The 23,880-nt window shown below is 38.0% G+C and overlaps 3 protein-coding genes across 6 annotated transcripts; 2 read left to right on the forward strand and 1 right to left on the reverse strand.

Moving 5' to 3' along the window:
* Positions 1-3,400: 3,400 nt before the first annotated feature.
* LOC131336370 (F-box/LRR-repeat protein 4-like) lies at positions 3,401-4,813 on the forward strand. Its single transcript, XM_058372171.1, has 3 exons — positions 3,401-3,572; positions 3,817-3,935; positions 4,037-4,813. The coding sequence occupies exons 1-3, from the start codon at positions 3,401-3,403 to the stop codon at positions 4,811-4,813; spliced, it is 1,068 nt and encodes a 355-aa protein (XP_058228154.1).
* A 4,100-nt stretch (positions 4,814-8,913) lies between these two features.
* LOC131298837 (F-box/LRR-repeat protein 4-like) lies at positions 8,914-13,725 on the forward strand. 4 transcript variants are annotated; one of them, XM_058324313.1, is made up of 2 exons: positions 8,914-10,544; positions 12,532-13,725. In XM_058324313.1, exon 1 carries the CDS (start codon positions 8,961-8,963, stop codon positions 10,476-10,478), a length of 1,518 nt encoding a protein of 505 aa, XP_058180296.1. In that variant the 5' UTR covers positions 8,914-8,960; the 3' UTR covers positions 10,479-10,544; positions 12,532-13,725. The 4 variants fall into 4 exon arrangements, with proteins under 4 accessions (XP_058180296.1, XP_058180299.1, XP_058180298.1 ...); XM_058324316.1 differs by having other exon boundaries at positions 13,019-13,725; XM_058324315.1 differs by having other exon boundaries at positions 13,033-13,725.
* An 8,539-nt stretch (positions 13,726-22,264) lies between these two features.
* LOC131298838 (cyclin-dependent protein kinase inhibitor SMR6-like) lies at positions 22,265-23,121 on the reverse strand. Its single transcript, XM_058324317.1, has one exon. It carries the CDS (start codon positions 22,774-22,776, stop codon positions 22,450-22,452), a length of 327 nt encoding a protein of 108 aa, XP_058180300.1. The 5' UTR covers positions 22,777-23,121; the 3' UTR covers positions 22,265-22,449.
* Between the last annotated feature and the right edge of the window lie 759 nt (positions 23,122-23,880).

Below are 23,880 nucleotides of genomic sequence, written 5' to 3' on the forward strand. Positions count from 1 at the left end.
GCAACCCTTTGGTAATGAGAGGAAGTGAAGCTTTCATTATACTCTACTCCTAACTAGTTTATTTTACTGGTTATTTTCTGCAACTATGTACTCCCTCTGTTTCAATTCTTTTGTTTCTTTTGGAGTCCGTGTCATTTTTCAATTAATTATATATTATAATTTATAATGTTTTAGGTAATTTTGAAAATACCGTTTTAAAGAACTCATTAAGATCTATCAAACAAGATCCATATTACATATAATTGGTATTACCAATTAAAAGTTATAATTAGTTTTGTAGCCGGTTAGGATAAGACGAGAGGGACAATAAAATTGGGCCGGATGGGTAATTGTTTAGGGGATTTATTCTTCTTTAAGTACGATGGTTCTATAACTTCTATTGTTATATTCTCCGTCATTCTCATTTACTCCAAATCTGCTTTTCACATGAATTAGACTACTTTCGTCCTCTTAGCTCTCAAGAATATCATGTAATCACTATTGGATTGGTTTGGTCATACTCGGGAAAAAAAATCGGTTCAATGCTTATTTCTAACGTTCGCTTACATAAGTGAGCCCCATATAATTGTAGGTTCAACCTCATGTGAGAAGAGACATTACAAATACCCGTTAAATTGAAGATTTTCTCGTCATACTCCCCGTCTTTGATATTTCTCTCCTACTCTTCCCGTGCAAATTTTGGAAAACACAATATGGAGAAAGTTTCATTTTCATCATGCATGACTAATGTTTTTTTAATTTCTCCAATAAAATTTTCGTTTTTCTTACTTGGCTTTGATACGAAGCTAAATCAGTTACTCATTTTTGGAACACAATATGGAGAAAGTATTTAACACAAAAAATTTGAGTGGGAATTAAGTTTGGGAGGTTAATTTTTGAGGGAAATTTTAGAGACAAAAATGGAGAAATTGAATTGACAGTTGATGTGAATAGAAAAAATATTCGAATTTACTGCTTTTGTTGAACATCACATCTCCGTTCTAAGAAAGAGGTCCAAGTTCGAGTCTCCTCTCCTTATTTTAAATCGATTTGCTAGTTTCATTCCATTGGGCATTTGTAAAAGAGAAAAAAATACTCTCTCCGTCCCTTTTTTAGAGTCCAGTATTTCATTTTGGGCTGTCCCTTAATAAGTGTCCATTTTGTAAAGTTAGTGGGTAAAAGTTGGTGCATTGTCTATTTTGTCCTTAAAAGTAGATTTCTTTTTGAAAAGTAAGTGAGTAGAAGTGTAATGATGATGGGTAAGTAAGGAAAGTGGAGGAAAAAGTTGATGTGAAAGGTATAATAATGATGTCTTTTTAATAAGTTGGAGTTACGAAGTAAGACATTTAAAAAGGGACAGAGGGAGTAGTTATCTTTCCATCAAATCCCCATATCGTCAGCGTTTGATTCTCGTAAGTACCTATTTCCCTCTTCAAATCCCCTATGATAATATAGATTAGGATTAACGAATAGAAAAAAAAAAAAAAAAACCACCATCACCGTGTTGGGTTAGAGTTGACATGAATAGTACAATCTCCAAATCTTCTTTTTAAATAAAAATGAATTATTTCGATCCTTCCAACTCTCAAGAATATCATGCAGTCATTGTCATGAAAATATTTTTAGTCATAAGCGCTGGTATTATTACATAATGTAGGCTTATCAGAAAAAACAACAATGCTACTACGTACATGCCTACCACCCACTCCCCAACCACTCATGTCTCCCGTATGGGTCGAATTTACATATTTAATTGTGAGATAACCCACCCACCACACATATATTAAACTAGGTTTTTCCCGTCGTGCAAGAACGAAGATTTCGTGCCCGTGGAAGTGCTTTATATACCACAATTTGCAATTTTAATGAAATAACACAAAATTATAGTACAATAATCTCAACAGTCACATGTAGCCTTTTATGAATTTATCTTGCATTTAATAGTTTCTATGATTCTCCTCTATCGAGAATCTTTTTCTCCCAATAATTTCCAACCATGACATAATGCACAATCTCCAATCACTTATCACTTTTGTGACAATTGCTTTATTAACGTCTATTCAATTTCAATTTGGCCACGAATACCCTAGGGTTCCTATTGTCCAATTTCTATGTTTACGTAATAATTCAAATTACAATAATCCACTTAACAATCAACAGCATACAAAAGTCACAAATACAATATCTAACATAACAACATTCTAATTTATTAAATATTAATTGACGAATAAGTCAAAATAAGCATATGGCGGTTTGAATAAAATCATTATCTTAAAAGATAATGTTTTTCCTTTTTCTTTTACCAAACTGATAATATCAACTTATACAGTATTCTCAAAATCATTTATTCTATTTCTTTATTATAAAAAATAAATATTCAGTCAAACAATTAATTACTACACTTAAAATTAAGTCTACTTCTCACATTTATAATTTATATAAAACATTTCCACTAATTTTCTATTTAAAATATTATCTTTAACTACCATATTATTATTCATAGATTTTCCAAACTAATTTTTATTCGAAAGTGCATATTACTAAATTTAGTATTTACTTAACTTTATTTTTTTTAAAACAAAATACAAAATACAATAAATGTTTAATTTTAGATCTTTTATAATGAGGTGATATGAGACTAATATGGCCAATAATATATTTTGAGATTAGCTTATAAGTAGTAACTATTATTTTTTTTTTGCTAAAAGAAAATATCTCCGCATTTACATTTTAAATCCAAATCCTTACGTATTTAATTATTATATAATTTCTACATAAACTATGATTATTCTGATAAATTTATTAATCGCATAATTTTTCACCTACACATGAATTTCAATACCACAATCCACCATAATTTCTTATCTACGCAATAATTTATTAAGGTTTCGGGTTTTCGGAAAACTATCTCAAACGCGATTCTAAGCTCGGGTAAGTGTTGCACAGTGTCCGTACATTGCTGTGGTGGTTTCGAAATTTCGACGTGGCGTCCGGCGGCACTCCGATGGGACCCGCGGCGGTGGTGTGGGTGTAGATGGTTTAATTAATGTTTAGATATTAATATTAATCATTATATTATATTATTAGGTTAGATAGGTAAATAGAGCAAAATCAAGGAGCAAATTGGTCCAAATTGAAAAGTGTCCAAACCCTTTCAATAATATATTATATTATATTATATTATTAGGTTAGATAGGTAAATAAGGCAAAATCAAGGGGCAAATTGGTCCAAATAGAAAATTGCCCAAATCCTTTCAATGTTCTTTTATTATTAGGTTAGAAAAAAAGAGTGGTCGGGTGATAGATAACCAGAAAAAAAATACTCCCATCTCAAACTAAGGTGAACGAAAGACGTGAGCGTCATCTCACCACAAAGCATAGCATAAGGTGGTGAAAGACGAAAGGAGAGAGACGGAAGGAGATGGACGGAGGTCTCTGCGACGAGCTCCTAGAAGAAGTCCTCCGCCGCCTCCCTCGGCGGGGTACCTTTTTCGCCTCCTCCACCGCCGATGTCTCCCTCGTCTCCAAGCGGTGGCTCCGCCTCTACCGCTCTACCAGATCCACACTCTCTCTCCGCCTCTCCCCGGACGACTGTACGCCCCCCGACTCTCTCTCCTCTTTCCTCTCTCACTTCCCTTGCCTCTCCTCCCTCTCTATCACCATCGACGGCGGGGACAGCGTCTCGAGTTCTCCCGATCAGATCCTTCTCTCCGTCGCCTCTTTCTGTCCCAAGCTCACACATCTTTGCCTCCAACCTGGGCCGGTCTCTCACTTCCTTCTCCTTTCTCTCTCTACCTCATGCCCTCACCTCACCTCTCTCGACATCGCCCTACCCAGACCCTTCCGTTCCCACTGGCTCCGCTTCTTCCGCTCTCTTAAGAATCTCAACGTCTCTTTTCTCTCCGTACCCAAAGGATTCGAACCCGTCGATGCTGCGTGCGAGGGGAACTTTGACGGTGAGCTGAAATTAGAAACCCTACATGTCTCTCAGATTCAACGTGGTGATTACGGTCTCAATTGGCTATGGAAAAGCTGTAAAAGCCTTAAGAAACTGCAGCTAAATCGCTGCGAAGGAATCGGCAATGATACGTCGAGTTCGTTGTTTGTTAAGTGCCTCAAAGGCCTCCAAGAAGTGGAATTGATTCATTGCAGATATGAAATTTTGTCGAAATTGGTAAATAATTGTGCGTCTTTAAGCTCTCTATTGGTACACGATAGTTTCGCTGGTACAAAGGGATTACGTCAATTCATTACTCACGGCCGTTGTAATTTGCGAAAACTCGATTTACGTACACGCCATGGCCTGCTCAGAGAGACAGACTTATTGGCCGTGGGTGAGAAGTTCAGGGGTTTGTTGTCGCTTCGGTTACATGGTTTTTCCTCTATTACTGGTGAAGGGCTCAAGACTATGATGTTAGCCATGAGTAATGAGCTTGAAGAGTTGGCTTTGGTAAATTGCAACTTGGGACCTGGATTGTTGACCACTCTGGGGCAGAAGTTTCGAAATTTGAGGAAGTTGGACTTGTCTTCTAATACAAGGATGCTGGTGGATAAAGAGTTTATATCGATGCTTGCGTCATGTAATTTTTTGACGGTATTGAAGGTGAGGAGTTGTAGAGGTTTGACAAATGCATCTCTGGTTTCGATGTTTCAGAGCTGTAAGCAGTTGGAGAGTGTAGATATCATGGATTGTCCCGGGATTGAGGCAGAGTACGTTGAGTTCTTTGTTTTGAATTGTCCGCGGTTGAGACAGATACGTGTTGAAGAAAGCAAGCTTTCAGATGTTTCCAGGTCGTGGGCTTCGAAGAAGTTGGTCGAGTTGGTGTTTCATTGATGATTTGGATGGTGGAGATCAGTAGATAGATGAAGGGCCCGTTATGTTTCTTTGGAGTTGCGAATCCATGTAAATAGATGAAGGGCCCGTTATGTTTCTTTGGAGTTGCGAATCCATGTAAATAATGTACCTAAATCGGATTCTCCCACAATGTCCCTTTCGTGAATCATTGTAAATACTATTTGCTGTGATTTATGCTGCAGTTCTCTTCTTTGGCATAATATTTTTTTTTTATCAGCAAAGAAGAAATTTTATTAATCAACTAACCGAAGTTACTTCTTTGGCATAATGTTTGCGGCAATTGATATTTTATATTGTAACTTTCCCCGTCCTCTTCGTTCACAGTTGCTTCAGCTGTACTTGTTTAAAGACTATAGGTTTTTTGTTTGAACAGCGATTTTGTATTTAGTTGTCATTTCTTATCTTTTTCTAATTAAGGATTATGGCGTTGGAGTTGGAATAGTAAAGGCTCGACCCTTTGGTAATGAGAGGAATTGAAGCTTTCATTATATTCCACTCCTAACTATTTTATTTTACTGGTTATTTTCTGCAACTATGTATTTTTTTTTTTTTTTGGGGGGGGGGGGGGGGGGAAATTTATTCTTCTTTGCTCAGCTGATATGGGTGCTTAGAGCATGTACATCAACAATAGCTTAAATACTTTTTTTACTTTACCTATCCATTATTTTCAATCCCACCACACCAACCTCTCTACTATTCCTCTCTATTCCCATTAAACAGTATAAAAAAATGCTCCACATGTGGTAAGGTACTCGGGTAGAATGGGTGTGGGACAGAGGAGTGAGAGAAAGAACAATATTTTACTCTTTTGCTCATGAATAGTTGCTCGGTAGATGTGGAGAGGATTTTTCAAAAAGGAAAAATAGCTTCAGGTTTGTAGAGACTACTGCAAGTTGTTTTTGAACCTTTGATTCGGTAAAACAGCTACAAAGGTGGATTTTGCTAGTCTCATGTACATGCTCTTATGTATGTTTCTTTTTGTTCCCTTCTTTGCCCTAACTAATGTTGCACCACTGCTGCTTTGTCACAATGATGTTGCAATGGTTCTATATATTTTTTGTTTCTGTTTTTGGGGGCTAAGTACAATGGTTCTATTGTTATCTTCTCCCTCAATCTCATTTACTCCAAATATGCTTTTCATATAAATTAGACTCCTTTGGTCCTCTCAGCTCTCAAGAATATCATGCAGTCACTGCCATGAAAATACTTCAATGTACGCACCAACGAGAGAGAGGTTCAGTGGTTGAAAACTTAGATTTGGTTGGACAAAGTTCAGGTCAAGTTTTCATAGCCCCTTATCGCGTGTAAACATACTCATAACACCAATCACACGTGCTGAGATCTTAGTTTCAGTCCCAACATAGGTGATGTGGAGTCACTAAAGATACTGGTGTGGTATGACGGCACAATACTCATTGACGAACACGACGGATTACCATATGTGCACTTTTATTTTCTTGTTAAAAGTAAGTAGGGGTGTCAAGTGGGCCGGACCGGCACGGCACGGCACGACACGGGTACCAATCATGTCGTGCCGTGCCGGCGACGGAGTACCATACATGCACTTTTATTTCCGTGTTAAGAGTACTTCATGCTTGTTCTTGTTCATGATCTCTTTCTGTTCCAGATGAGTGGGTGAGTATGCAGCTGTAGAGGCAAACACAAACCAAACCGTAAATGGGCTGGCACGGCACAATTAAATGGGCACAATACGGCACGGCATGACACGATTAAAAATGACACGACCAAGTAAACCGTAAACGGGTCGGCACGACACGATTGAAAAATAGCACGACACGATCAAGTAAACGGGTCGGCACGGCACAATACGATTAAAAACGGTACGGTACGACACGATTTAAGTAAATGGACCCGGCCCGGCACGATTTAAGTAAACGGGCCAACATAACACAAAGCACAATTGGCATGAAGCTAAACAGGCCAGACCGGCAAAGCACGGCACGGCACAGCCCGTTTGACGCCTCTAAAAGAAACTATACTACTACTATGCGTTGCCTGTTGTCACCTAACTATTGAATTGGTTTGGTCATACTCCCCCCTCAACATTTCTCTTCTACCTTCTCGGATGCTGGGAGTGTGCTGCACAGCTACGTGCTGTGCAGCATGCTGCACAGCCGTCGGTGTCACTTTGCCGGCATCGGCCCGACGATCGGAGACGTCCACTGCGTAGAGCTCGTCGAGTACTACAAGTGTTCCAAAAATCAACCCAATCAAATATCGTTAAGTGCCTCATCGGAACACATATAATTCGAAAAGAATGGATTCAGTGGTTTTGATCCAGTGTTTCGTATCCATTAGGATTCATTTTTTTCCAAGTTATATGTATTCTGATGAAGTATTTAACGATATTTGATCGGGTTGATTTTTGACACACTTGTAGTACTCGACAAGTTCTACGCAGTGGACGTCTCCGATCGTCAGGCCGATGCTGGCAAAGCGACACCAGCGGCCGCGCAGCACGCAGCTGTGCAGCACGCTCCCAGCATCCTTCCTTCTACTTTCTCTCCTCACTCCTGCTTTTTCTTCCCTTGCAAACTTTGGAAACACAACATGGAGAACGTTTCATTTTTTATCACGACTAATCTTTTTTAAAATTTCTGCAGAACACCTTTTATTTTTCGTACTTGGCTTTATTCCAAAATACTCCGTACTATATAAAAATAAGTAATTGTAGATTAAATAGTTATTAGTATTAAAAAAAATAAACTTAAACAGTTAAGGGACAATTTGGAGATTCACGAATAATGATGATGATAAGGCCGCCGCTTTGGCCTAACGTTCTAGGAGTTTTTTTTGACACTTTCTGTAATTATCTTTTCATAATTTTTACACAATTCGAGTCAAACTTGTATATAATATTTTTTTTTGTCTCAATTAGAATTTTTTTCAATCTTTAATTTTTATACGAACTTTTATTGAAAAGATAATAAAAAAAAAAGAGGCTGTAAGAGCATCTCCAACTGAGTTTACAAAAAACTAGTTTCAAAACTGTACTCCGATACCTTTCTACAAATTTAAAGGGTAGGTGTGCACCCTCAATGTCCCAACATACTCTACAAAGTTGAATTTTTTTTTTTATCATTTTCCTTTTTTAACAATTTAAGAACAAATTGTATTACTTTTATGCCATTTATTCACTCTGTCTCAAAATGATAGTCCCAAATAAAAACACGTGCAATTTTTGAATAAAAAAATAAAGTACTTCGTTCATGATTTTTTGAGTTTCTTCGCATCGATGTAAAGATCTCGATTAATTCTTTAGTTTGGTGCAAAAAAATTCAAAAATTTATGAATGGATGTACTTCATTTTTTGATCCAAAAACTATTCGTTTTTTTGTAGGGAATTATCAAGGTCAGATCGAGTATGTGGAGATGAGCCATCAAAAGGTGAATTTTAGGCTCTGTTTGGAACTTGTGGAAAATAAAATAAAATAAAATAAAATAAAATGGAAAAAAAATGAGAGAAAAAATGAAGAAATTTTTTTATATTTTTAAAACTTAAAATTATTATTTTCTTTTCTTTTTCTCTTGCAATCAAACAATAAGAGGGAAAATTTTTTACTTTTCATTTCCTTTCCTTTAACTTCCAAACAGAACCTTAGACTGACTTATTCGTTTGGAGTTTGCTACGTCTTACCTAGGCCTGTCAATGAACCGGATTTAATACGGATCCGATCCAAAAAATTCGATCCGGATCCGGATCCGATAAAGTCGATCCGATAATCCGAATCCGGTAATTCAAGAAAAAAAAAATGTTTAAGAAGTTGTATTTTTATTTTTATTTTTTTCGGAAAATATTGTTTTTTGAAAAAAAAATTGTATTTTTTTGCTAAAATTTTTGAAGTAAAACAAGTTTCTAGATCGGATTCGGATTTTTGGATCGGATCCGGATTTTTCGGATTCGGATCCGGATTACCACTATCGGATTTGAGTTTTATCGGATCCGGATCGAATTGGGTCTTATTGGATCCGGATCCGAATCTGTCGAATTCGGATCGGATCCGGTATTGACAGGCCTACCCTTACCTGAACTCTGTTGGTGTTTTATAGTCGATGCTCTAATCGTCAAATTAGAAGAGAGAGAGAGAGAGATACACAGAAGGAGATGGACACAGTCCTCTGCGACGAGCTCCTGGAAGAAGTCCTCCGCCGCCTCCCGCCGCGTTCCGCTTTTTCCCCCTCCACCTCCGATGTCTCCCTCGTCTCCAAGCGGTGGCTCCGCCTCTACCGCTCCACCAGATCCACCCTCTCTCTGCTCCTCTCCCCCGAAAACTGTGCGCCCCACTCTCTCTCCTCCTTCCTCTCTCACTTCCCTCACCTCTCCTTCCTCTCTCTCACCATCGGCGACGACGTCTCGAACTTCTCCGATCACCTCCTCCTCTCCGTCGTCTCGTCCTTTCCCAAGCTGAGGCTTCTCTGCCTCCAACCCAACCCACTCTCTCTCTCCCCTCTCCTCTCTCTCTCTACTTCGTGCCCTCACCTCACCTCTCTCTACATCGCCCTATCTAGGCCCTTATCTTTCCACTGGCTCCTCTTCTTCCACTCTCTTAAGAACCTTGGCGTCCATTTCACCTCCGCCCCCGTTCCCGTCCCCTGTAAATCCAAAAGAGTCGGTAAATCCAAAAGAGTCGATGCTGCTTCGAAAGGGAAGAGCGTCGATTTCACCTCCGTCCCCATCCCCATCCCCGGTGGAGTTGATGCTGCTTCGAAAGGGAAGAGCTTCGACGATGCTGAACTGAAATTAGAAACCCTAGTTTTATCCGGGATCCGACGCGGCGATCTTGGTTTGGATTGGCTGTGGAGAAGCTGTAAAAAGCTTAAGAAACTGCAGCTACGCCGCTGCGAGGGAATCGGCGATGATACGTCGGTTTCGTCGTTGGTTAATTGCTTCAAGGGCCTCCAAGAAGTGGAATTGAGGATTTGTGGATCCATATGTAATGAGATTTTATCAATATTGGCTGAGAATGGTACATCTCTGAGCTCTCTGTTGGTACATGATGGTGGCAGCAGACAGGGATTACTTCAATTCATTACACACAGCTGTTGTAATTTACGAAAACTCGATTTACGTTTACCTCTTGATGTTGAAAACAATCACTTATCGGCCGTGGCCCAGAATTTCAGGGGTTTGTCGAGGCTTCGGTTACAGAGTTGTTGTCTTGTTACTGGTCAAGGGCTTAAGACTATTGGGTTAGCCATGAGTAATGAGCTTGAAGAATTGGCTTTGATAAATTGTGAAATGGTTGAAAGAGAACCGGGGTTGTTGACAGCTTTAGGACAGACTTTAAGAAATTTGAGGAAGTTGGACTTGTCTTATAATGAGAAGTTGATGGATGAAGAGCTTATATCGATGCTTGAGTCGTGTAATTGTTTGAGGGAATTGAAGGTGAGGGGGTGTAGAGGGTTGACAAATGCGTCCGTGGTTTCGACGTTTAAGAGCTGTAAGCAGTTGGAGATTGTAGATATAATGAATTGTCCTGGGATTGAGGCTGAGGCTGTTGAGTTATTTGTTTTGAATTGTCTGCGGTTGAAGCAGATACATGTTGAAGAAAGCAAGCTTTCAAATGTTTCCAGGTTGTGGGCTTCGAAGAAGTTTGTTGAGGTTATTGCTCGGTATAGCTGATTGGGAAGGGGGAGAACTGAAGAAGGGCCATTTTTATCTTTTTTTAAGGGTTGCAAATCGATGCAGGTAAATATCTTCGTACATTTTTTTTTATTGTGCAGTGGCAAATGTTTTTAATAAGAATGCAGCTAAATTTTTTTTTGAAGGTTGAATGCACCTAAATTGGATACTCAAATAATGTACATTTCATGAATTAATTTAAGTATCATTTGCTATGATTCATGCTGCAGTGCTCCTCTTTGGCCTAATGTTGCGGCGATTGTTTTTTTCCCCGGTTCTCTTTGTTTACATTTGCTTCAGTTGTACTTGTTTGAAGACTATGGGTTGTGTCTGTTAGAAGATGCGTGTATCTTTTTTGGAGCTTCAAATTAGCATTTGGTGACCATTTCTTATCTCTACGAATGAGGATTATTTCGTTGGACAAGCTTAGTCCTTTGGTAATGAGAGGAATTGATGCTTTGCATGAAATTCTAATGCTATATTTACTGGCTATTATTTGCAACTATGGAATAGTTTTAGGGATAGTGACACTGATCATAGCCTTCTTTGCTGCAGCTTATATGCGTGCATATAGTTCCGTCTTTTCCCCGTTGCGTGACCTAATTTATTGTTCCCTTTGCTATGGTTAGTGCTTCTGTGTCACAATGATGCTGCACTTGTTATGTTCCCGTTCACCATTTTCATTTACTCCATGTATCCTTGATTTTAGACTAACTATAGAATTAGCGACTCAGATATGCATGTCTCTTTTTTCTTTATCAATCAAGGATTATGCCGCCGAACTACCTAGTTTCTGACTAAGGAAATTTGTAGTTTCCAGTCAAATTATAATGTGAACAAGTTCATTTTATTGGGTGTTGTGATGATGTTTAAAAATCAAGATTTAAGGGGACATGGAACACGCTGTTATTCTGTTTGGTGGTGCGGACTGATTGTAGCTCTTAAATTTTAGGTTGTCTAATCTAAGAAGAAAAAGGCTTCGTTGATGTGGTACCTTGATAGTGAGACTGGATGGGTATTGAGAATTGAACATCTTTGAAGAGTTGGGTACAGAATACGGAGACTTTTTGATCAACTATGAAATCTACCCACTGATCTCTGAATTTTTGGTCTCGAAGGAGTTCTTGTTGTTTCAAGGTGGTGTGATATTGATTAATCAGCTCTTCTTCAAGAAATGAAAAGGTTTCAAGTGTTAGCATTTACCGGTTCATGTTTTGAAAATTGCAGGATTGCTTCACGCTTTTTATGAAATCATGGTGGGTGGTCCAGGCCCCTTCAAGTCTAAAGAGTCTAAGGCTAGGCTTGGGTCTCACAATATTGCTGTTACATATTAACAGGGGACAGTGATCAAAATAAGTAAATTCTTAGGAGGTTTCTAGTTGAAGCATCCAGAATTTGGTTCACCATCTAGCATTACACAAAGCCTATTGTTGCTCAAAAGTTAATTTCTGTTCCGAACACCCAAGGTCAATCAAACTGCGGTTATTGATATGAAAGAAATCTAGTATAATAGGCATGGTCTGGAGAACACTAAAAATAAAAGAAATCTACTTCTTCCCAGAAATCTAATAAACAAAATCAAGATTGACACATGTTTAGAATTTGTTAAAATTTCTAAACTTGAACCATCTATTGTTCTGGCTCGTTTTGCAACCCTACACTTACTCTTCGAAGTTATTATTTCTTGAATCTGTAGTATTTCATAGTCCATATGTAAACATGACAAAAGTTCTTGAAAACTGAAAACAAATGCACATGTTATATGGAGTACTATTTTTTCTTGGCTATCAGGAATACCATGCAATCGCTGTCATGAAAATATTCTAGTTATACATGCCAGTTTTCAACAATGCAGTCCTGTCAGATAAAAGCCCTAACTTGGTTTGGTTCACATGGTACTACCATACGTTGGGTGTTTGCCACCCAACTATTGGATGGGTTTGGTCATGCTTTCCTCCTCTCTAACATTTCTCTTCTGCTTTCTCTCCTACCCTCTTCCCTTGCAAATATCCCTTCCCTCTTACTACCATTTCTTGCTCTACTTTTGTTGCAGCAACAGAGAAAAAAATCATAAAACAAATCCCTCACCAAATTGCAGTCAAACAGAGCTACTTATTATTACTAGAGGCCGGGCTAGCGTGTGCAAGTTGAATTTTGACAAAATAGTGAGAAACAATGGGTAAATGCCTGAATATGTCAATCATTGCACCCGTTAAATGCGCGGGGAACGGAAAAAAAAAATCAAGTGAATTGGACTGTTTGTGCCACGATGGCCTAGAACAGCTTAATGATTTACTTCCATATTCTCTCAGAGAAACATGCACCGCAGTGTATTACTGCAGCTGCAGCGGCTATCTTATACTATTGATTGGAAATTCTAATGTGTCGGTGAACTGTTTGTTGGGACTTTTGGAGAACTTTGAAAGCCATTAGTCTGAAGGCACAGAGCAGGACTAATGCATAGTTTCAGACTTTTCCTTAAACTGAACGGGCATTTTTTTTGGGGGGACTAAAGCTAAACCTGCTATGTTAGTGCAAAGCTGTTGGTTTATAGGTCTGCTGAACAACTGGAAAAGCATCCCCGCTGGAGAACACAACTTTGGACGGTCTCTTTTGGTCCTATCTGCTGGAGTAATGTAGAAGGGGTGCAGTTTAACTCATTTTCTCCCCAAACTACTACATTGAGCCAAGTTGTGGAACAGCGACACTGTCCAACATGATGGTATTGCGTGTCCTTCTGGTGTTCCCAGGTTCACCGAATGAGAATACGATGATGTACCTATCCGACTACTACTAGTCGAAGTGAATCAAATAGATACAACATGACCGAACCACACATGAATGTGGCAACATATTGATTGTGCATCTGAAGGCATTGAGAAACTGTTGGTTATATTATTTCTGGAAGTTCCTGAGGATCCATGTTGATAGACATTTTGAAGCGTTGTGTATGTTGGTATTAGTTACCCATACGATTATAATGGCATCTCAAAACCACACACTATATCTCTATTATCTCCATTTTCTAGTGTATGAACCCTCGCCCAACTCATCCTCCACATCTTCCTCCATTTGTCGCTACATTGCATTATTGCAATGGTCTATTGTGAAACCTCATTTTCTTTTTAGGATCTAAAAAAAACCCATTGCAGCTGGTTGTGAGAGTAGCTCGACTGTCGTCGTATCATCCGTGATCTTCAATGATGTAAAATACTGTTCGTCTTATGGTTGCTAACTTACTCCTTTATTTCACTAGCATAGGTCGTTCGTTCGAACTGGAACCCTATCTTAGAGTTTGAATTGCTGAAGTGTTTCAAGTTGAATTTGGTCTATAACGCATGAGAAATGAGAATTGCAACTCCGAACAGTTTCTTTCCATTTTGCTACTTTTCGTCTTCTATTTTTCTTTGCGCGGTGTGACACTCATTTTGTGTCATATTTACAAGATGTAACATTCGAATGTTTATTGAAGCTATTCTTCCTTTCAGAATGAGATGTGTAAACTGAAAACAATTCATAAATATTTAATCCATGGAAGCTGAGAACAAATGGACATGTTATTTTTCTTGTCTATCAGGAATAGCATGCAATCACTATCATGAAACTGTTCAAGTTACACATACAAGTTTTCAACAATGTGCTATTAGATAAAAGCCCGAACTAGGTTAAGTTCACAAAACCCTACTCACAAAATTCTTTAAAATGTCTTGTGCTCTTGCTCTTAATCTTTGCTCTCGCGGATTTTAGTAGTTTGAGTCGTGCTTTAGAAAACACTTTCACGCTCGCACTTTTATTTTCGCTCATGAACGCACTCGCAAATTACGTGATTTACGGTATACAACCATACGTTAGGTGTTTGCCACCTAACTATTGGTAAGTTAGTCTTTTCTTTACTAAAATTAATTTATTTAGAAAAAAAATCTCATTTGTTAGGAAAGTTATTTTTTTGGAGTAAACTGTTAGGAAAGCTTTTACTTGATGATGCTATGGTGTCCCCGGTCATTTTGGGGACACTGTAATTTTTGGCATAACTTCACTATTATGAGTATAACTAAAACCCATTACAAGTATAACAAAATTCAAACAAGGCATAACCAAAGAATATTCAAAAAATCAACCAAGGCATGTTATGCCTTGTTATGGTTCTGTTATGCTTGTAATGAGTTTTGGTTATACTCATAATGATTTTGTTATGTCAAAAGTTACACCGAAGTCATTCCCAAGCTTTTAATTTACTTGTAAGGGAAGCACTTCGATGTCTTCCCTCAAAAAGGAGACAGCATAACAAAACCATTATGAGCATAATTAAAACCCATTACAAACATAACAGAACCATAACAAGGCATAACCAAGGAATATCTAAAAAATCAACCAAGGCATGACCAAATAAGTTATGTCTTGTTATGATTCTGTTATGCTTGTACTGGGTGGTGTCTCCTTTTTGAGGGGGGACACCGAAGTAATTCCCTCGAAAGAATTATAGGAAGTCTGCTATTTGAGAATGACTTCGGTGTCTACGGTCATTTTGGGGACACCGTAACTTTTGGCATAACAAAACCATTACGAGTATAACCAAAAAACCCATTACAAGCATAACAGAGCCATAACAATGTATAACTTGTTTGTTATATCTTAGTTGGTTTTTTAGATATTCCTGTCAAAAATTATGGTGTCCCCAAAATGACCGGGAACACCAAAGTACCAATGCTGTGTTATTGCAAAGCTGTTGGTTTTATATTATTGCAAAGCTGTTGGTTTTATAGGTTTGCTGAACAACTGGAACAGCATCCCCGCCGGAAAACACATCCTTCAACGGTCTATTGGAACAGTGACACTGTCCAACACGATGATATTGTGCGACCTTCTAGCGGCCGAGTTTAGTCGAATGGAATACAATGATGTACCTACCTGGCCTACTATTTACTACTACTGGTTGAAGTGCATCAAATAGATACAAAATGACGGAACCAGACATGAATTCGGCAACTTATTGATGTACATCTGAAGGCGTTGTGTTCTGTTAGTTTCCCGGACCTTATAAGAGAGGGACAAATTAAAGTGAGCTAGTGGAACTGTGGAAACTAGATTAATTGAAGTGAGCAAGTGGGGACTAGAGTTTTCGTTCAAAAAAATGAAATAAAATTGGCTACGGAAAGTTTGCGGTAGCCCCAAAGGTTAGGTGTTCAAGTAGTGAGACATTTGGACTGACCTAATCCTCACGACTTTTGATTGTTTGCCGAGACGGACGGCTTGGATCATGCAATACAAGGGTGTAATGTACCCTGCACTACAGCGTCCCCGGTTCCATTGTAAGGGCCATGTCCAATACCTTCATTAGCAAGCAAATTAGGTCAGTAGTTACCCAGTTAGCAACCATAATCAGAGTTTATGCTCTCCAAATAGGCAATAGTTAACTTACAGCATCTCCATAGGTGGAAGTCAAATGTAAGATTTGTCTACCCAAAAATACTTACGGGTATGGATAGGGTACCGATCGGGTGTGTGGGGCACATTAGGGGATCCCATAAAAATTATTTGAGCCATTTATAAATTTTTAAAAGTAATTTTCCAAGTTGCCCTGTAAAAAGCTCAATCGGATAATTGATCTAATTTTCTTAACTTTTTTTTAAATATTACTTTAATTCAAATTCAGAGAAATTTTTCTACGTTAAAATAGTGTAGTGTTTTTCTGCTTCTCATACAGTAGTCCAGTGATTTTGTAGATGGTTGAGGTAGGGAGGAGATATAACACTACTACGTACTACTTTATAATCGGGCAATTGAATCTACTAATTTTTATTTATTTTTGACATGGCTAATAATCGTAAGTCGGTGGGAAATTCTTAAGCCGGTACATTAAAAAGAAAAAAGAAGAATTCATAATACGTATGCGCGGGTCATACATATCTATTCTTAATTGGCAAAAATGTTATTTAAAAGAGAAACAGGTAAGAATAAGAACAATACGAAACAAACACCATCAGAAGTCATAACTGCAAAAAAAAAAAAACACTTTAATTTTGAATGAAAAATCATGAACGTACATGGCTTCACTTTTTTGACGGTATCGTAACTATACCAACAAGTACAAAGCACAATGCGGAGAACTTGGCCGGTGGCATGAGATATCAACCAAATGGCTTGTTCTTAAAGGTTGTAAGGTCGAAACTCATAAATGTCCAACGTTATAAACCTCGGGTCGCTGTAGGTTTATCTAATAATTTTCTTTATAACTCCAAAATTAGTCCAAATGGGCGCAAACCGGCTCCTTGTACACCGAACAGTTACTTATTTCGTATGACATTAGCCAATGATACATTAGAAGAAGGGTCGGTCTGTATTAGGGGGTGGTACCGGTCCGGTTTTGATCGGTTTTAGCATCTTTTTTGGTCAAAATTGGTTATCTGGTTTGAGATTTTTAGAAACCGGAACCGGTTGAGATAATATGGTCTGATTTCGACCGGCTCAACTGGTTTCGGTCCGATTTATCCGGTTTTCATTTATGGGCCATATTTTAGGCCCAACATATCAAAAAATTCACAATTCAACTCACAAAATATCAACCAAAAACCCATAATTTAACCCTTTTTTGGGTCCAACAAAAAGGATCAATTTTGAGCCCAATATATAAAAAAAAACTAATAAAAACATAATTAAGCCCATAAAAACAATATATATATATATATATATGATTAATTTTATATAATAAATATATTTATTAGACCAATATATACCAAAAGGATGTGTAGTCTAGTGGTAAAGAGAAGGGATATTCTTAATAGCCTTCCAGATTCGATTCCTCTCTCCTATGTTTTTATATATAAATCAAATCGAAATTATTTTTTCAATTTACAAAATTTTATAAAGCGGAATCAAATCAAAATTATTTGACTGGATTGAAAAATTTGGTCTAGTCCAATTTTTTCGATTTCAATCGATTTTTCTGGACTAATAGCCCTAGTCCGTATCCCCTCGAGAAAACCCACACCGCATTTCCCGGGTCTATTTATGTCTTCGATTTAGCGCGAAAAGAGAAAATCACTGAAACCCAAACCAATTACTACAGTAGAAGTTTTTTCCCGCCAAATTTTTTCCGGGCATCTCGGGCAGGTGCAGGCAGGATCTTCGAGGCTGGGCCGGTCAGGTCAGGTCATGAGATGGCGGCTCAAAACCGCGTAAAAACCTAACAAAAGGAGAGAGGCCCTTGGATTTGGGTCGTGCGTGGGGCCCAATGGGAATCTCACACCTAGGATCCCTTCGAGCTCGGGGTTAGTCCTCCGTATCCAACAAAATTCATTTTTTTTTTTTTTACCTCATCCGGAGTTTGCAAAGAAGATCCAACCGCTCATCTCGTAGGTCTTGAATTCAACATGTGTAGAAAAAGCGCCGTTTTGATTGAAAATCTGTAGGTACATGACGAAAATCGTTTAAAGTGGACAGTCAATATGCATGGTTTTAGGCTTAAGTTATTGTTGACTTTAAACTGTTGTTCATGTACCTGGTCGGATCAACTTGATTTTTCGTACTCATGTTTGCGAGACCTAAGAAATGAACAGTTTGGATAATTTTTTGAGCACGGGATGGGAGGAAAAAATATTGAGTTTGGTAGGGTATTGAGGGGGCTTTAACCCTCCAAAATCATCAGTGTACACCGAAGATGTCTGCTGCCAACACATTACACATCATCTGTCTTTCATTCACCCAATGTGTGCCTTCTATTATTGGCTTTCCTTTTTTGAACATTGGCTTTCTTGATATTCAAATCGTTCAAATGGGGTATCGAATCTGTGGAATATGAGTGATATTGAAATGGTGGAAGAAAAAGTAATCCGGAGGTTGGGATTGTAACATGCATTTTCTAGCTTGTTCTCATGCAAATTACATAATGACAAATTGACAATACAGTCGCGACAATAAGCTTTTGATGGAGAGAATACGTAATTCCCGGATTTCATGATTCCCTATAGCAACGGGATATAAGCTATGCTAGGGTATGTGATTTTGCCCAAAATGGCAGCAACAAAAGTCGGGGCCCGGTGGCCGCGACATTATACATTCAATTTCACCCTCAAATCCCCTAAACAAACATGCCCTAAACCAAACTTTCTTGCAGCACTATGAATTCGTCTCTCTCTCTCTCTCTCTGGGTTTTCTGTATCGCTAAATCTTGGACATGATGTGAAAACATGGAAAACCAGAAGAGGAATTGGGGTTGGACTTGGACAAAGTTGTCAACTTAGGGCATCAACACCAGATTAGGTATATTTATAAAATTAGTTAAAGTAGAGAAGTAAAACCCAAAATCACTGCTGCAACATATTAGCAAAACACAAATATAAATACATTTCTATGGATGGGTAGCTAAAAATAGCTACGCACTATTCTCCAGGTATCTGCTTTTTTATTATTTTCCTAACAACTTTCTCTTTCTTTCCATTTGTACTTTAACAGTGATAAAGAAGAAGAAAAGAAAAAAGAAAAATAAAGGTAATAATATTTTAATAGACAATAGGTAAAATAGATAGTATTAGGTCCCGTTCGGCTAAATAAATCAATTGGTTTATTTTTTTGTCTTTATTCAAAAAAATAAGTATTTGTTAGTTTTTCGTCAATTTTTTGAGAATTATTGCATCGTCATGATGAAAGAAATTTAAAAAGTAAAAAATTATGATCGAAATCCAATTTTTTTTAAATAAAGACAAAAAAATTGGCTTATTTTTGTCTTTATTCAAAAAAATTAGGTTTCGATCGTAATTTCGATAATAATATTCTACTTTTTAGATTTCTCTCGTCATGACGATGCAATAATCCTCAAAAAATTGACGAAAAACTAACAAATACTTATTTTTTTTGAATAAGGATAAAAAAATAAACCAGTTGACTTATTTAGCCGAACGGGACCTTAGTATGGTGTTAAAAGAGATGTGAATAGATAAAATGAAAAAATTACATTGTTCACTAGTATTTTTACATGACAACCGATAAATTTGCTCTTAGCATGATTGAATTGGAGAATGCTAGTGGTGTGTGTAGCTTTTCATAGTTGTCTTTATCAGATTGACTTTCAATTAGTCCACACTAAACAAGTACTAAATTGCAAAGGCTGATGAGAGTTAGCACTCCACTAAACTAGCAATTAACGATAAAGGTAGACTTTTGCTCAAATTGCGTTACGCGCTAGCTCCATCACCAAAGGCTGTCAATTACTTACAGTGATGCTCAGCCCGAATTTTGGCTCCTTAAAAGATTTGTTCGTGATTTGCTTACGAGCAAATAAAACAAATGAAAAATCGAAACATGATTTTCAATCTCACAACATCTTCAACCCAATTTGAAATAGCGTAACGCGTACAGTAGATACTCGGCCCAAGAAGCTTATAGCGTAGCATGTTTTTTTCCTTGGCAAATTGTCCGATGTTTCCGCAATTTAGTTTAACCTCTTAAAAATGTACTATATTCGACAGGACATTGGTAGTATTATTTATTGTCTTATTGATCAAGATAGACTGTTGTGATAGCAGCAATTTGTTGGCCCCCCTCGGAGGTAGCAAAAGTTGAATGAAAAGAATTGAAACTTATCCTTAAAGGCCACTAGAAGAATCCAATGAATGCAATTTACGTCAGGGGGTATGTAACTGGGGAGAGCCAGTCAAATAGTAGTAAATAACCATAACAATAATTCTGTTACGAGACAGGTTTCTAGGTGCCGAAAACTCCTGTGTTTTTGTGCCGAAGAGTTTTTCGGTCGTTGAATTTAAAACATGAATTCCAACAACTGAAAAATCCCACGACATAAAGGCACAAGAATTTTCGAAACAGAGAAGATCGGACCCTTTCTGTTACCCAATGACCTGCAATAGGTACGTGAGTCATATCCAGTCCGATACAATCGCTATCTCACAAAATGGCTAAAGACCTTAATAATTGATCCCACCCAAGCTACTACCACCACACATGCTTTCTTTTCTTATTATAGATATAGATAGATAGCTATAGAAAGAATATATATACTAATCCCTATGAAACTTTCTTTATTGTGCTAAGGTACCTCTATAGTATTGGTTTGTTTCTTTTTTTTCCTTTCAAAATGGTAATAACTCATTGATAGAAAATACGCGTACACAAGATAATTATCTAGATAGCATTTGTTCCTAATCAAAGGAATAAAAAACCACAAATGAGGGTAGTCTTCTCAGGTAATGGCACCCCGACCACTATTACCTCTTCATGCCGAAGAATGGGTCACCGGCCACCCCCTTCGCACTCCTACGCATAAAAGAAAACTCACACTGATTAAAAAACTCCAACATACACCCATAACAACGAGGCAAGCAAGACAATCTATCTGATTTGTCATTGGACCGCCACCGCCTCCATTTGTTAGAGAACCATTATTACCACCGCCACTGTTAGAATTTGAACCGGCACCTCAGACTCTCTCTCGGTTGATATCTTGCACCAAATCCTCTAAACTCCACCATAAAGGCACAAACAAATGTGGTGTTTGGTAGACATGCCCAAATCTTATCTAAAAGCGCATTAACTTGACTCATAAAGTACCATTTTACCAAGTGTCCTAAAGTATTTTAATTATGGATATGTACCAAACAGTCCTTAAACCCCACATAGGATTCTTATCTGCCACAACCTTATAGCGGTTTGTCCTCTAATACCAGAGGAAATGAATTCAGAGGTGGGACACGGGAGGACTGAGGGGCATAAAGAAAGGTACTTGGGCGCCTAGGAAGGATTTCGTTTGAGAAATTTGTCAAAAGGCCAATCAATTTGTGAATGAAACATCCTTGCAGCATCACAGCCATTAAAAAATTATTTTACTTTTGCATGTGTTGGCGAACCTTTTCTTACTTGAGTAGATTATTGACTTGGTTATGAGAGAGAGAGAGAGAGAGAGAGAGAGAGAGGAATTCATAGTGCAAGAAAGTGGATGGGGTATTGCAAAGAGGATGTAACCAATAAGAATCCTTCACATTTCTTGCCCACACTTTGGACTAAACCTTTCAATTTCACTGATAGCGGTTTCACATGTTTATGGGTAGAAAATGAGGCGACCTCAAGATTTATTTATTGATAATAAAATGAGAGTAAGAACATCTATTAGTCTGTATCATGGATTTGAAAGAGCTTCTAGATTCGGATGAAGAAAAAAAAAATCTCTTCAAGACAAAAAGAGAAGATTGATGGGATCGTCTCGATTAAAAAGAATGAACTTAAGACATTGAAAGTAAAGCAACCCATAAGTCTAAAATTCATTCACCTCAGGCCAACTCCAATTAGTTTTTTGAGAGAATGTCCAAACTCCAAACACTACTTCTACACTACAATAATTATGAAAACCTTGGGTGTGTAAAAACAGTTTTGGAGGTGTGTCCTGCGAAACCATTTATGCTGTGTTTGGAACACTTTTTAAATTTTTTTTTGAAAAAGTAGTAGGAATAATAAACAGAGAGAAAAATAATTGGAAATAAGAAAAATCTATGAGGAATTTTTTTAAAAATGTTTATCAAAAAGAGAAGCAAACACAACATTAATTTGTACAATCGCAACCAAACAAACAGGGCCTAAGAAACTGTCTTTATGTAGGTAAATAGTAAATACATCACAAAAACGCAAGCAAGTTTCAGGGTTGCAGATGACAAACATCACAATAAACTTCCATTCAAAATCTCAGCAAAGACAATCCATGAAACCTCAACAAAATCATTCAAACCCAGTCCATAACAAGTACTACTAAGAAAAAGGAAGAAACTTGCAAAAGATTCTGAAACTTAGCTAAACTGGACTACTATACCCATTTCATAAATATATTACAATTGTACACCCTCATTCCATCAAAGCTACTATTACCCTACTACTACTATTACTACTTCTACAACAGAGAGCAACCAAGAAAACAACACCAAAACCCAAAAGACAACAAACTAAATTGAAACTAATAAATCCCCTAAAGAACTCAATTTGCTCTCTCAACATGTCTAATAAACACCGACTCCAAATCCGGAGGGTTAAAGAACTCCCTAGCGCCATTGAAATGGCAAGTTGACGAAGGGCGGCGCTTCCGTGGGGCCGGAGGGCACGACAGCCTCTCCGGTATTTTCGATTCTTTCGCCTTTGGAGTCGTCGAACTCGATTCATCGCTTTCATAACCACACTCCCTTTCCTTTGGCTTCATCTTTATCGGCCTCATCGGACCGCGTACTGCGATTCCGGCAATCACCCATTTCTTGCCTTCTGTCTCCAGGCCTATGTCCACCACTTGATGCTTCTTTGAAAAACCCATATCCAATCAAACTCAAACAAGGTAGAAAAGTACCAAAGTTGGAACTTTTGTGTCGCGAAACACCCGAAAGAGAAGAAGATCTGCAGAGGAAAACAGAGAGGTAGAAGATGTGTTTTTGATTTGGAAAAATCTTTGTGGGAAACTAATTGGAGGAAAATGGGGGGGTTTTTTAGGGGGGAAAAGAAGAGGGAATAAGGGGAAAGGGGTCTTTGGTAATTCCTTTGAGGTGGTAAGGAAAGAGGAATGGGAAAAGAGGTGAATGGAAAGACTTTGAATGGAGAAAGGGAGGGGAGGCGTCAAAGTGATTGAGAATGTGTGTGATGATATAGCGAGAGAGAAAAAGAACGTTTATATATTTTTAGATGGGAGGAGAGAGGGAGGGATACGTGACCTAATTGACTAGCGTACACAGGAAGAGAGAGAGAGAGCTGACCGTGAGATTACGGGCAGCCGAAAAGGAATAGAAATGGAGGGTTTTGGCGCCAAGTTTTGGTGTTTGACAAAGCAACGGCTCTTATTCCCGCCAATCATGTCTCTAGTTTCCCATTTTACCCCCGTTGCAAATGGTTATCTACAACATAGACGGAGAGTGGGCCGTATACTGTCGGTCGTGGATACGACCCAAGCAAATGGGGCTGGACGACGTCGTTACTGCCCCAGTCTTGGTTAATCTGGGCTAGGCCCATTAGGTACATACAAATTGAATGTTACGAGAGCTAATCAGAAGTAGGCCTAAATTGGAAAGGATTTGGACATAGATATGTGCGTCCGCAATCGTCTGATGCATGTAGATTCCACGTGCATTGTTTCGGTTACATTTGTGTTGAAATCTATGTGTAAATGTCTGTAAGACTGTATCTATTACATTGCTCTTGCTAAATCGAAATTTTTATTGGAAACCTAAAAGATACCGATTGATTTAAATTTACCCTCAGGAATATACACTGGAGTACTATTATTAGCATTTGGACTATATAAAAATCCGTAGCACTTTCCATTGCTTACGTAGTAGCACCATGACGAACATTACCATAATTAGGTATTCTGGCTTTGATAACTCGTTAGATTTTACTGAGTAGAGTTCAATCCAAAATTAACTATCAA

Source organism: Rhododendron vialii, chromosome 8a, assembly GCF_030253575.1.
Source record: "Rhododendron vialii isolate Sample 1 chromosome 8a, ASM3025357v1".
NCBI lineage: Eukaryota > Viridiplantae > Streptophyta > Magnoliopsida > Ericales > Ericaceae > Rhododendron > Rhododendron vialii.

Coding starts and splice junctions, on each gene's coding strand:
- LOC131298838 (XM_058324317.1), bottom strand. CDS start 22,776: ATGGGTTTTTCAAAGAAGCATCAAGTGGTGGACATAGGCCTGGAGACA.
- LOC131336370 (XM_058372171.1), top strand. CDS start 3,401: ATGGACGGAGGTCTCTGCGACGAGCTCCTAGAAGAAGTCCTCCGCCGC. Junction 3,573..3,816: donor CCGCCTCTCCCCGGACGACT/GTACGCCCCCCG, acceptor CGCCCTACCCAG/ACCCTTCCGTTCCCACTGGC. Junction 3,936..4,036: donor GTGCGAGGGGAACTTTGACG/GTGAGCTGAAAT, acceptor AAGAAACTGCAG/CTAAATCGCTGCGAAGGAAT.
- LOC131298837 (XM_058324313.1), top strand. CDS start 8,961: ATGGACACAGTCCTCTGCGACGAGCTCCTGGAAGAAGTCCTCCGCCGC.